Source organism: Carassius auratus, chromosome 11, assembly GCF_003368295.1.
Source record: "Carassius auratus strain Wakin chromosome 11, ASM336829v1, whole genome shotgun sequence".
Taxonomy (NCBI): domain Eukaryota; kingdom Metazoa; phylum Chordata; class Actinopteri; order Cypriniformes; family Cyprinidae; genus Carassius; species Carassius auratus.
Genome location: NC_039253.1, coordinates 12408226 through 12423341, shown reverse-complemented (window position 1 = coordinate 12423341; position 15116 = coordinate 12408226). Strand labels below are relative to the sequence as shown.

General features: G+C 35.1%; 1 protein-coding gene across 1 annotated transcript in view; it reads left to right on the top strand.

The window, feature by feature from the left end:
- The window catches only part of diaph3 (diaphanous-related formin 3), a 96507-nt gene that overhangs the window by 43273 nt on the left and 38118 nt on the right, over positions 1-15116 (top strand). The window contains exon 2 of the mRNA XM_026274714.1: positions 12318-12491. Within this exon, the coding sequence (XP_026130499.1) occupies positions 12318-12491 (174 nt within the window). The remainder of the gene's footprint in view (positions 1-12317; positions 12492-15116) is intronic.

Below are 15116 nucleotides of genomic sequence, written 5' to 3'. Positions count from 1 at the left end.
TGACTGACAAGTAGAGGGAAGGTTCTACAATTAGCCTCATGAATATTTGCTTTCTTTTTCATGCTTATGAATTTATCTAATCTAATTACTTTTCATTTTTATAGTGTTTGTATTTTAAATTCTTTATATCTACAGGTTCATTAAGATGTTTTATTTATTTATTCTTTTTTTTCCATTAAGGTGACATTGTGAACAGTGCATTAGGTACCTTAAGGGTATAATTAATGTCACATTTTTTTCACTAGAGTAAGTGCGTTGTGAAGCTGAAGGCCCTTCTGATGCTTTAAATGGTTTTGTTTGCATAGATGAAGTTATTTTATAAACATAGAAAAGCAAAAACAAAAGAAACGTATTGCTGTTTGATCCAAATTGACATGGTTTCTTCTTCATTTCTTGGCATAAAGGTTCTCAAAAGTTTTTCAGAAGGTCACTTGTCTTGTTCCTGGTATTTCTTGCTACTTCGGTAATTGAGAGGTTTCGTTGTGATTGAGAGGTTTTGTGTTTTTGGAGGTCTGTGTTTCATTAATGAAGGTCATTTCCCATGCACAGAGTTTCTGATTGATCACCAGCACAGCACGTTTACACTGAAGCATGCAAATTTGTTTTGACTCCATTAATAAAGTAAGACTGATGGCTGTGATGCTTGGCTGAGCCAATAACTGCACTATGTGTGTGTGTGTTGGACTGTTTTGTGTGCTGCTAGCTGAATTAATAGCGCATATAAATGTTTAGAGGGAGGTTGTGAAAATGTAGATTTGTATTTTGACCGATTATAATGCTTGCCATCTGGGATGGAGTCGAACCGTTTGTGTGAGCCGTTCTGGGTTACTGGTAAATAACCCAATTCTCTCTCCTCTAATGTATGATTGGCAAGAACCTAGACTAAGAATACAGGCAGAAATGTGCTGTTTGTTTGCTTTGTTCCTACTTATGAGATTTGACAAACCATTGCTCTAAGGAATTTCCAGAATGAAATGCCGCAACAGCATTAGCAAACATGCTTTTCCTGAGCACCGCAAAAGCCATTTATTTTCCCATAGTGCACGAGTACGATCCAGAGCAACAGATGGGTCTAATTTTGTCCTTAATCCAACATGCAGACATTCCAATTGCATTTAGCACGTTCATATGTCACTGAGGAACATTTTCTCATTTACAATCGCCTATGAAACTTTTGTCTTTTACACAGATGGCTGCATGCAGTGGTGTTCTTGTAACCAGGGAGAGTGGTTACAAAATTACACTAAATGCAGTTCAGTTCTCTGTCTTGAATTTTAACTCTCATTCTTTTGTCAGTTTTGTCAGTCATAATCTGAATTGGTCTTTAATGTGCACAGAGAACTGTTTTGTCAAGGGGTAGTGGTGTAGAATTAAATTAGAAGGCTTTCCCCTCGATAATTGCATTTCCAATTATTTCTTCATTCTTATATATGCAAGAATTTCTTCCTTACTTGGACTAATCAACAAATTTGATCTGAGAAAGAGATTTTACAGCTGAGAAATTCAGAAACTAAAAAAGCTCTCTCTCTCCTCTCTCTCTCTCTCTCTCTCTCTCTCTCTCTCTCTCTCTCTCTCACACTCACACACACACACACACACACATCTGTCTGTTTTGTTATTATATATAAATTATAAGTCCTGGAAACTCATTTGCAGGCTAAATTGACAGGTTGATGCATTTTATGCATTGTCTTGTGGATTTCATGTTAATGAAAGACTGGCATATTGATTGATGCTAGTGGTTTTTGTGTAGTGAGATTCTGGATCCTAAGCTTTCTTTGTCAATATTTTCACCATTTAAACATCAGCTTCAGTAAATTAGCTAGAACTGTATGTGCTTTATGTGTTCATATGCTTATGCTTAAGAGACTCCGAAATTGCACATTTTTGGCAAGATGCTTTTAAACTTTGTATCATAAGGCCATTTAATCTCATTTAATTTTAACTAATATTGTAGCATATGTGACAACATAGAAGACCAGTTTGAATTCTTTGGTCTTTTGACTACAAAAGACTAGGCTACTATTTGATTTGAACTACCTTTTAATCTTATTGATTATGTTAGGTTAACAATGTATTGATGATAATCTGCCCACAAATTAACATGATGTACAAGTTTTACAAATGGTTTAAATTGAATCTTACAAGCTTACAATATTTTTTTGATTGAAAGTTTGTTTTTTCACTAGAATAACATGCATAATAACATGGCAAAAAAAGGGAGACCAGATACATCTGAAAGTATCCATACTCATCTGAAGTGATGCAGTAATTCTTTAAAATGGGAGAATACAGTAAATCTCTTGAAACCACTGGTGAATTGATGGTAGTTTGTCTTTAATCCAATTAAGAAAGATACATCTTCGGGCAATAAAAATCTACTTCTGAACAAGAGTCAAGTTCCCCCAGTGCAAGTGTCAAGTCATTGTGTACCAACCCTAGGATGAACTGCCAAGGGTCTAAGCTTTATCAATTTCAAATTGATCTGGACACTGTTTCACCTAGCTAATGTGTGAATTTTTTTAATTTTCCAACTATTGGATATAGCGCATATTTATCTGGGTCCTAACATTTAAACATTGTTCTATGCTTGAACTGTTTTCTATCTATAGATTTTATTTTAGGCAAGTTGTGATGATTTGAGAAGACTAAATTGATCAAACATAGGCTCACTCTCTGCCGCTGGCAGATTGGTCATTACTTAAAAAAAATAAACAAAAAATAAATAAAATAAAACTTATATTTAACAAACAAAAAATGCTCAAAGTTTTTCTAAATTAACAGAAAAGTGATTATATTTTAAGTTAATTTAGGCTTTTCAAACATGTATGCAAGTTCTACTTTATAAAAAAAAAAAAAAGCATTTCATTTTTGTACCTTCACTGTCTCCGCTTGTGTAGGGACAGGTACAGTACACTCGCACAACTTCAGTGAGCAGGAAAGGGACTCTTATTTTGTGCAGTCAGCTGTTCGCTCCCTGCTATCTGTGCCTTAGACATGTAGCTCTGCACTTCCAGCGCTGAACGGCTGCCCGTGTCCTGTGCACAGATTTCAAAATACTTCCACACAAATTACGTTATAGCGAATGATTACAATGTAGTCTGTGCTTCCGGAAAAATCGGCTGAAAAAAAGGAAAAAAAACGGCCGATTGCTGATCGCGTATTTTAAACAAATCCATCCGTCCGGTTCTGATTTATGGCCGGTCAATACCTAGTTGCCCTATGTTTGGTTACCGTGTTATCTGGTGACCAACTTCCTGGTTCAGGTCTCTGCTGCAGATGTGATGGAATGATTGCAGCAGATTCGGCGATTCTAAAAGCACAAACTGATGAGATATTATTAAGTGTCTAATAAGCGCAGACTTGCTCATTGCATGATATTCTTGTAAGGATTACAATTTATTGGTATGATTACCCGTAGTGGCTGAAGTAAAATAAAATAAAATAAATAAAGTAAGTCTGTGTTGGCGCGGGTTTCGAAACAAACGTTAAAAGACTGTGCGCCACGAGACAACAGTCACAAACCACCGAGCTACCGATCTACACCGAATCAGCTCCAGATCTCTGGATTCAAGACAGGACGTGCCGCCGCTTCATCAAGGAAATGTGACCATGTTAACTTGTGACCTGTGTTTACCTATTTTGAAAATAAACCCTAGCAGAACCCTGACTACATTTTATGGTTTGTGATGCTAAAGAACATTTCATTACATTATCAGACAACTGTACATCTGTGGCAAATGTGGTTTAATTATAAACCGTATCGTTAACTCATTTACCATAGTAAAATAATTTTCTTTCCCTCTTTATTTTTGTATACTGTAAAAACTTAAACCACATTGAAGTATTTTTTTTTTATTTTTTTTATTTTTTATTTTTTATAAAGGTTGAAATATTATATTAGAAGTTGTACTTTTATTTTTTTGTAAATTTATCCAAAGGATTCATTAGCTAATAAAAAAAGAACATTTGATTTTTTTATTTATTTTAATAAAAATAATAGTTAGATTAGTCGACTAATCGAAAAAATAATCGTTAGATTAGTCGACAGAAAAAATAATCGTTAGTTGCAGCCCTAATGTGAAATCATGCTCCTGATGGAATTTACTGCTGATTAGAGAACTGGCTTTACTGACTAGATGCGTATTAATCATCGGCCGATATATATTGGTGCACCCCTACTATCAGATTATGGTACCAACCCTGTATTTTTAATACTGTAAGGGTAGGTTTAGGGTTGGGGTAGGTTTACACATGAATAAGGCCTCACACCACATAAATATCATGCAAAATCTGATAGGTAGCATTTTTCACTGTCAAATTATGCAATCAAAATCTGACACTGTAGCACAAATAGTCAGAACACCAGCAAGGCTTTAAAGCACATGCAGATAATGACTTTTGTGATTGGAAATAAGTGCCATTGAGTGTAATAGTGTTGTCATGGTACCAACATTTCAGTATTCAGTACTGATACCAGTGAAAATCCACGGTTCTCGGTACCAATTTCAGTACCAAAGCAAAACACAAAATATGCTAATAAAAAAAAAAAAAACATTGGCACTAAAAATAAAACCAATGCCATTCTTTATACTTATTTACAATTGTGTTTAAAGTTTTTTTACAAGTTATATAATTCTGAAAAACAGTAAACAAGTTTCACCCAAATTAAATTTGTCTTTTAATTTATGAAATTTAAACACATTTTATTTTTGATAAATAAAGGGGATTTGCTATTAAAATTAAAACATGGAAGAAATATATTTTTTTATTTCTTTAAAAAAAAAAAGTTTTATAATTTTTTTCAACAGTAGTAGCAGTACCACATACATTTTACTAAATAATAGTAATATTTCTAGCACAATGCCTTTATGTAAAAAATGTACTTTTAGGCCTAATGAATGCATGTTTGTCATTTTAACTGAACTTAAGACTGGTGGTGATGCTTAAGATATTTTTGGTCATTGAGGGTTTCTGTAAAAAAAATAGTAATAGGTCATATTAATTATTAATAAAAGATAATACTACTACTAATTCTACTATCATACTAATGTATATACAATGCACTATGAATTGATGAGCTGCTGGGTTCATGAATATTAATCACGTTGTTTGCGTTCGGTTAAACTGATTTGCTAAAATCAAAACAGGGACGGTACGAGATCAGCACCAGCCAATGAAATTGCCAGTTTGCCATTTGCGCATTAGCTCCGCCCACTACCGGAGAAACCGGTATGTCTTCAGCTTGTTCGAAAATGAACATGAATAATTCTAAATTAACTCCATTATTTTGCCAAGAGAAGACAAAAAAGACTAGTTTACATAAAAAAAAAATATATATATATAGCTTGTCGATACAGCGTGCTAAGACTCTCGCTCTCTCTCTCTGTGCATGTGTGAGAAACAGTGCAAGAAAAGAGTGCAACAAAAGAGAAATCAGTAAAGCGACGGTGAGTCGTGCGCCTTCTCAAAGAGTTTACAGAGCATCAAATACAGGTGCACTGTGCGTCCATTGAGATGAACTGAAAAGTTCAGATCGCTTGATGGAGAGAAAACTCTGAAGCTCAGATGCTGAAATTAATGCAAGTGTCATGCGCTTCAGTCTATGTAGTAAACAAACCCGCACATCTCTGCCATTCATTAATTCACACAGAGATGCGCAGAACACTGATTCATATTTCAAACAAATTTTGCGGCTTAACATTTACAGATACTGGTCCATATGGAGATATTATTTGATTAATTTATGCTAACTTGAACAAATTCCATGACTGTCCATATTAAAATGTAAGTTTCATTTTCACGACTGGATTTTGAGATTCCGTCCTCGTTTTCTGCTTCGCGGAAATCATAGCGATGAACCGGGTTTGAACGGGACCTCGGTACTACCGGTACTTAACGAAACCTGGTACTGTCACATTTACATTGTTTTAGTACCGGCTTGGTACCGAAGTACCGGGTCTTTTGACAACACTAGAGTGTAACTAACTCTACTGCAGAGTTAACATTTGATTTGAATGTATGTCACATTGTACAGTATACCGAGACGGATCCACGCTGTAGCATACTATAATATTTCTTCAAAAGCAGATTGTGGAGACATTTTAATCATCCACACTCAAAAATTCGTAAATGACACAACCCTGATTTCGATGGAAAAGCCTATAGTATTTTTTTTTTTTTTGTAAATAATCCTTAACCCCTTTACGTGCAAACATCGCTGACGGCCCCAGTTTATTATTGTTTCACTTTCACAGTACATTAAACATCACTGTCTTCATCTGGACAAACTGTGCATCAATGGAAAGTTTAAAGACTCAAGCTTCGATATTTGACCAATATTTTGATAAAACATTGTTGCAGTGACAGATATTTAGTGATTTATGTCAGGAGTGCAAAATAATAAATCCGTATTATGCCACATTTTGAATAGAAATTCACCACTCACTCGTATTCAGTCACGTCAGCAGCGGTTTATTTGTGTTCACATAGACTCACTGAACAGTGTCAATAAGGATTTTTAGACCAAAGATGCATATCTGCGGAGATATATGCATATATTTACTGATGTTTACTTCATATTTCTTCAGACAGAATCGTCATTTCTATTCATTTTCCACGGATTTACGCGATCAGATGATAAACAGCCTCTCCCAGCGATCTGTGTGTGCGTGCAGTAGTCACAGCTCGTGCGGTGTGTGACTCAGACTCTGATTGGGCCTTCCCAACGTCAATCTTAGAGTGTCATATCTGGACACCGCCCCATCGTGTCACATGCTTCCTGCACACTTCCTGGTAGTTATCTGGCCAAAACAACACTGAAACACCTCTGTACACACAAAATATCCGAATAATAAACCCGCAATTACGATAGTAAAGCTTGGTATGAGAATTTCTTGAGATCTGGGGCGTTTTTATAAAAAAAAATCGAAAATGTACATCGGAAATGCTAACTTGTGCAGCGATGAAAAAGGCTACAAATAATATATTTTTACAACAGTAAACGACCAAATTCCACCCCTGATCGCTAAAGGAAGTTATTATAAACACTCGATCGGGGTTTAAAGTGAGTTTTGAGTAAAAGTGTACTAATAATTTCATAAATTGTCAGATGTAGCTTGATGCTAACGTTAGCACCAATGCTACTAATAGCAGGCGCTTTTCTTCTTCATAATGCATTTTTGTCTCAATAATTCAGGTAAGGTCGTAAGAAAATGTTTTGTTGTATTTTTATATTAAGACTTTTGATAAATAAGGGCTAAATGCAAAGAGAGACTGAAGTGAGATCGCTGCTTTGTTGCTTTGTAAAGCCTGAAAAACCACAATCAAGGCAAATAAAGGTGGAATAAAAACAAAAGAATAATGATAAAAGAATAATGCGGATAATGTGTCATACCTGGCGGAGGTGTGAAAGACTCGTTTGGTGAGAACAATACAATAATGAATAGGGCAGCTTTCAACAGTGAAACATACACAAAGAGCACAGGAATGTTTACATGTGAGATCTCACAGAGATGACAAGTGCCATAAATCAATCTGATTAGCCTTCTCTAAAAACACACATGACATGGCCTTAGAAAATATTTCATAAAATTCACAGTTTTACAGATTCGATTATGAAATTTTTTATGAAGGTTTGGAAGACTTGTGGCCTTAGCTACACTGTGTTTTCAAACTCATTTCCTACATCAATTTTTTTTTAAATACATTTAAAACATATGTTTTTTATATTTTTATTTTTGTTTTTATGTTAGAACTTATATATCTCTATTATCATAACAGTCTGAGTGATTCTGATTCCTGAACCGTAAACTTTAAAGTGTCAGCTTTGTGAACAAAGGTTAATTATGTATCTAGTCAGAAAGAATCATGAGCAGAAACCTTTTTATTTTGGGTATGTCATTTCGGTCTCCATGCCAAAAAAGGGGGGTTACTAGTAAGGGGTTAAACATGGAAAAAAAAGAGTCAGAAAACCTGTTAACAAATACAAAATCAATCATAAACTATTTTTTTATAATAATAATAATAATAATTATTATTATTTTACTTTATGGAATTGTTTGTTTGATTTATTTAATTTGTTCGTTGTGAAACAAAGATGTTGCTGTGTGAAATTCTGCAGTGTGTTAGAATTTGATGTACTGGTCTGAATTTCATTAAACATTGTTGGTATCAAGCCTGTGCAGCTGGACATGTTTCCGCTAGCAGCAGTGTAAGGTAATTAAATATTTTGGATGAAGAACTTTAGGTCATGGAGTGGAGCAGTCAGTTAATTTAAACAGCACCTAGGCCATCTTATCGATGGAAATCAGTAGCCGTTTTTTACCCTCATGGTGAATAGCACCAACCAGCACTGCAATCACCTCCATCCTCCCTTCGATCTCATATCAACCTTCTCGCTTTCTTCACTTCCTTCACTTCTGCCCTGCTTTCTCACTATTCATCTCTTCACAAGGTTTCCTCTTTCTTCAATATATTTTAATCTTCTCTTCTTTAATTCTTTACCTCCTGGGTCCTTTACTCCATCTCTCTCTTTCTCATCTTCCTCCTTTGTTGTAGGGTCACTCTTGTGCTCTTAAAATGAATTGTTTTTTTTTGCATTATCGATTAGCATCAAAATGTGTTTTTGTTGGTTTGGTATCGATTCTCAGTCTCTAGTTGCTAGAAAGAGGGTAGACCCAGAAACAGGGTAATCAGGATTATGATGAGGTAGATGCTGCTGGGACACTAATTTTCTCTCTCTCTCTCTCTCTCTCTCTCTCTCTCTCTATCATGCACATGCACCCTGAAGGTGTGATCCTGAATGAACACGAGTTAATGGTTATAGAGGTCCAGAAGCAGATGAATGAATGCAAAGAACAACAACATAATTAAAGTAATGGTACCAAAAAAAAAAAAAAAAAAAACTTGTACAAGATGTTCTCCATTCAAGATGTAGGTTAGATGAGTATATTCCTCATTGAAACAGATTTGTACAAATCTTCTGAAGAAATCTTGTGCATATCCTTAGTGAACAGGAGCCTTCAGAATGAGAGTTCAGACAACTGATAAAAGCATCAATACTCCACACAACTCCAGTCCGTCAATTAATGTTTCGTGAAATGAAAAGCTGGATTGTGGATTTTATTTTTTTGTCCAGAAGCGACTTAAATTTCTTAAATGACTTAATGATTGTATTTCTTACAAACATGCAGCTTTTATTTCAAAAGATGTTAATTCGTCTGAATTCGTGGATTTTTTTATGTTTTATTTTGATGCTTTTATCGCTGTTTGGAGTCTGACGGCACCCATTCACTGCAGAGGATCCATTGGTGAGCAAGTCATGTAATGCTAAATTTCTCAAAATGAACAAACCAACTCATCTTCTGTAAACCTTGGGTAGCCTGATGGTGAGTTTAATAACAAATGTTGAATTAACAGATGCATTTTTGTGGGGAATTTGTTGGGTCGCAAAATGGTGTAGAACATGTTTTCGATGAGTGAATCATGTCCTTAGATAATGGAGGGCTTTTTTCCAAGTGAGGGCTGCTGTTTGGTCATGGTAGAAATGTGTTTTGCTGCTGAGAGGCTGAATTACTGAAGAGGGGTCTGTTGGAGTGATCAGAAGAGGAATGAAGGGGAATGGAGCCATTAGTAACATCAAAGTGTCTGTTGGTGAGAAAGGGAGAGAGAGATTGCATGAAAGTAAGGGGCATGCTCACTCATAAACACCTAAACAGCCCTGAAAAGCACTTCATCATCTAGATCAGCTTGCGTCGGCTGTGGTATGAAGCCTGTTGTTGTTATCGAGGTAGCGGTTGCACATATTTATTTATCTTTTCACTGGTAACGAGTGTAGAATAGCAAAGTGCTTCTTCCCTCCGCTGGGGATGAATCTCTGTGATTAAACTGATCAGTGCCATCACTCAATGTAGCGAAGAGACGCTTTAGGGCAGCGGCAAATCAAATTAGACAGATGATGGTGTCGTTTGGTATCAGACACCACGCATTTGCTCCCTGGATTGGCTCCGTGCACTGTAGTCGCTAGCTACACTCTGATCTACTGCTTGTTTAATTAATTTTACATCAGTGTCATTGCTGATTATCTCAGCATGTTGCTCTCCTTCTTACTGAGATAATGCATGATGGGTGGCATCGGCGAAAAATATTTTCTAAGATAACTGCTACTAATTCACCTGCCCCTCGAAAGAAAAGGGCAAGGCTCCTGAAAATAAACCACCTACCTTTTCAGCCAACGCTGACATCTCAATCGCCCATCTTCTCCTCGCTGCGCCCACAGGCAGAGGGAGAGAAAACCGCTCTCTGACAAATCTGATCCAATTAGGAATCATTATCTGTGTGATGCGGGGGCCCACCACCTCGACATAAATCGACGGCAAGTTGCTCTGTTTGTTAGGCATGCTGAATGTGAAGCTGACAGACTTCTAATGGAAGTCTTCTTGCAATAAGGAAGCTAAAGCTGATCATGAGGTTCACAATGCTAAAGTGGGTGTTTGATAAAGATCTGAAAGCTTTTAAATTTCTGTTCAGTACAGGCTGGCCTTCTGAGGCCATTACTAGGTATGTAAAAGAGCGCTAGTCCTTAGTTTTGTTGTCTTGTTGCAAAAGTTTTAACCTCATCAACAGTCTATAGAGCTATCAACACATTACATTTTGTGTGTTTGACTAGTTTGTGCCGTGTTGGCCTTTGTTTTAGTCTTTATAACTGCAGAGCTATAATAATGATGATGGAAAAACTTTTGGGGATGCTCTAGTTATAATAATAACATTAATAATAAAACTTGTTACTACTACTACTAATACTAATTTTAGTATTAACATTTACATTAACATTTACTTAACATTTTTTAAAATATATTTTTATTTTCCAGTAATTTCATATTCAATCTTCAAATGTATGTAGAAACAACAAAAAGACAGTATATATTTTTTTATATTTGTGTAAAGGCATCTTTTTTATGACTGAATACCAATACTACTGGTGTCTCTAGGAAATAGTTTTTTCCATCTAATATTTAACCATTAACTATTCAACATTACAGTATAATTGAGAGGTATCAAATGTTTATTAGACTTAAAAAAAAACCTTCTTCTAATTTAAGTGATCTTAAAACAATCTTCACATAAACCCACTGTAATAAATGTCATATCTTTGCCTTTCAGCAGTTACAGAAATTGAATGAAGTTATCAAACACTAAATTCTTAATTAGATACATATGAATCCTTAAATCTACATTAGTTATTGATTTCATCTTTTTTTTGTTCTTTGCACTTTAAGAGCTGCCGCTGCTGAACACGACCGGGATCTGATACGCATGTTCTTAGATTAATTTGCTCGTAACGCTTTAATATGACATTATACAGGCTACAGCGTGCACTGCCATAATGTGTATGTAATTGAAGAGCACTTGCTACGGCCCAGTATAAGGGCTGACAGTCAGGAAGATTTGTTTTTACTAACACATGGCCTGACAACATCTGATCTGACTGCAGTTCACTGTTCTAATGAAGCTCCTTGTCACCTGTACCATTTCTGCACTCGTTTTACTCCACTCGTTTGTGCTTAGGTAAAGTGGATCTCAAAGTCTCCCATTTGATTTGCTCGTAAATGCATTCTGTGCCTAATAAATGCAATTTTTGTCAAGAAAAAGAAAGGTCGGCTCCTGCATAAACTGTGTAAAATATTTTTAACACCGTTAAACTGGAAATATTAATCACCTGTGTTAATGTGCTAATTTTGACAACACTAATAATGTTATAATATTATTATGAAAAAAAGTGTGTTGGGAATGTGTTTTTGCCAGTATAACTTTTGTAATTTTTGTTTTGTTTTTGTTTTCTTGTTTATAATTTGGTGATTTAATAATTTTTTTGTAAAACATTTTTGTAATGCAATTTTTTTTATAATTATTTTTGTAATATTCAGTTATGCATTTTTATACATATTTACTTTTTATGCGTTTAACAAAATATATATTTAATATATACAAAATACAATTCTATTGCAATTTAAAGTAACTTTTTTTTATTTTTAAAAATATTTTAAAACGCCATATTTCAGCAGAGATTAATGCCGTCTTTAGTGTCACATGATCCTTTATTTTTAAGAAAGCTATGATACCTTTCACGATCATAATTTTTTGATAAATAGAATTATTTGGAAAAAGAATGCTTTTGTAACTTTGTCTGTTAACTATTTTTGAATTATAGTGTATATTTTGTACATTTACCTAAATGGAGAAATAATCAATAGACTAATAATTACCATTGAGTTAGTCTCACTCATACTCTCTCATATGTCTCATCTTTCTTTTAGCTGGACAGATTTCCCAGTATCCGTATCCCTGGCAGTAAGAAGGAACGGCCACCCCTCTCCCACTTGTCCAAGCATTCCTCTTCTGGTGACTGGTCCACTTCCTCTGAATTTGAGGAGCTTTCTTCAAAGATCACTTCAGAGAAGGAAATCCTTGCCCTCTTTGAGAAAATGATGGTAAGATCTAATTGTAGACAAAAAAATTACTTTGAATTAAGTTGTGAAACACATTTGTAAATAAAAATAAACATTATCTGAGAGCGAAGTATTTGTTGATCTGCATTCATGCCATTGTACACGTCTACGTACTGTGGACGTGCTTTATATATATATATATATATATATATATATATATATATATATATATAAATATATAAAACATCTAATTATCACTCCTTCTCAATGACCTTTATCAACCTTTCAACCACAATAATCACTAGAGGTTTATTTGCCATTATGTTTTAAGGAAACGCAACCTTTTCATAATGAAATGGATTGTTATGGGTCACTGACCTCAATCAGCTCGTATTCATAGTAGGACGGGGCCCTCATGCCTATAAATACATGCATACTCAAACACTTACTCACTTTCGTATTGAACTGAACCTGATTATACAATCACTGACAAATGTTTGCAAGCAGCTCAGCTTGTTGTGGTAAATAAAAGAAAATACACAAAAATAAAATAACCCCTACAATCTAGTTATGATTTGGACTTGGACAAAATGTGCACATTTATAACGAAAAATATTTTTTGTAGAATGCTTGTTCACTATAATTTCTATTTATTTGAATGTATTGTGCTAATATGTTTCAATTTCAAATGTAAAAAGTTTTCACTTTACAAACTGTTTTGACTTTTCACAATCCTGCAGGTTTATGAGGAAGAAAAACAATTCTACAGCTGTTGAAAGCTGAATTCTGTTGCGCTTTTGTTACACGGTCATCTCAAGCACATGTATTTTATCAAATTTCCCACAAGTATCGTTTTAAAACATTGCACAGTCTTCCATTGCCTTAGCGCTATGGTACGGAGGTCCCCGTCAGTGCCCTTTCTAAGAGTGGAGGTGGTGTTGTTAGCAGTTGAGCAGCATCTCCGAGTGCAGGATTGAGTGACAGGAGCAGCCACTGCTGGGTAGAGAAGGAAGAGTGTGGATAACGTGGGCAGAGACGCAGTCATTAGTCACGGCAAGTACGAGTTTGGATACATGAGCATGCCAGCAGAGGTGACAGGGCCAACGGTGGTAATGGATGCCTTTCCGCTCTGCGCCCTGTCCGCGTCTATCCCAGCATCCTCCTCTCTCTTTTTCTCTCTCTCTCTCTCTGACACACGAGTACTGCATCACGCCTGCGAACCCATCAGTGAAATCTTAAACGGCTCTGCTGATCTATCATCTCAGAAAAGGGAAGAAAGGAGAAAGGGAAATAAGACTGGAGGACACTAGGACAGTTGCGCTCAACATCGTATGCAGCCTTTATTATCTTTCCCTTTCTCTCTTCTCTCTTATTGATTTTCGTGTTCTGTCTTTTGCCTAGAGATTTCCTTGCCCTTTCTCTCTGTTGATGGTAGTTGTAAACTGTCCACGGATGCACCCTAGTTCTTTTCTTTGTCTCCGTATCTGTCAGAGATAGTGAGTTTGAGAAGTGCAGCTAGCTAGTTTGTTTTGGCACAGGACTGTTGCTTCAGTAATCTGGGAAGTAAAATTGCCAAATACATCTGCCAATGCCCGTCTTAGCAGTACAACAGGTTCAGATCTATGAACATGCTCATTTCTGTTTCACTGTTAATTTCGAATCTTTTCAGAAATTGGCCCATTAGATTTTCTGATACATAATTCATGACTTCATCAGTCAGTCTTGTATTAGGTACTAATATTCAGAAGATCTCACAAAATCGCACACAAAAAATGTGTCCACATAGACAACAGATGTTTAGAATTGCCTCTCTTATAACAACTTAGCAAAAAATGGCTCTTTATTCATTAACGGTTTTAATTTTTAAAGTGTTTAATCAAAAACACTCAGTGACTCCATAACAAGGCATATTTTTGTAATCAGCTTTGACCTTTAGCAACCAAGCATAGCAGCAGAATTACAACATTTGTTAAAAACAAAATGAAATAATACCTAACTTAAAATAAATATATACAAAATGATACAACAGTACTCTAAAAAACAAATTACAACAACAGTTCTGATGGGGAAGATAAATGCATATAGCTACCTAGTCACTCAAAAAGGGGTCCTTTAGGAACACATTTGAGACATTAACCAATTTAAGTATTAAATTAAAAAGTATAAAATATTAGATGGAGTGTGTAGTGATGTGAAAAGGCTTACATGCTCAAATTTTGAGTGTGTGTGTATATTTGTGCCAATTTTTCGAAGTGTAATAAAAACTCAATGGATTCTTTGGGTGGTTTCCATTCATTTTTTCAATATAATCCATATAATCCATTAATATTACAATATATATTGTTTATGTAGTGGTGTTAACATAAATTCAGTATATACTGTATGCTTTGATATGAATATTTAATAGATTATTTAAATGGTCAAATAGTGAAATTTCGTAACTTTTCATGTCTGTATCATTAGTGTTTGAAATATATTATTTTTCAAATACATTTGTGTGCTGAATTGTGTTGTTGTGCATTCAAAACTTCAACTTAGTGTATCAAAAATATAGGTGAAATTTGACAACACTAAATGACTAACAATTTTTCCAAATTATAAACTGATGCAAATTTTGCTCAAACAAAATGGTTTTTATTACTAATGCCATCCTAAAGACATGTTGAA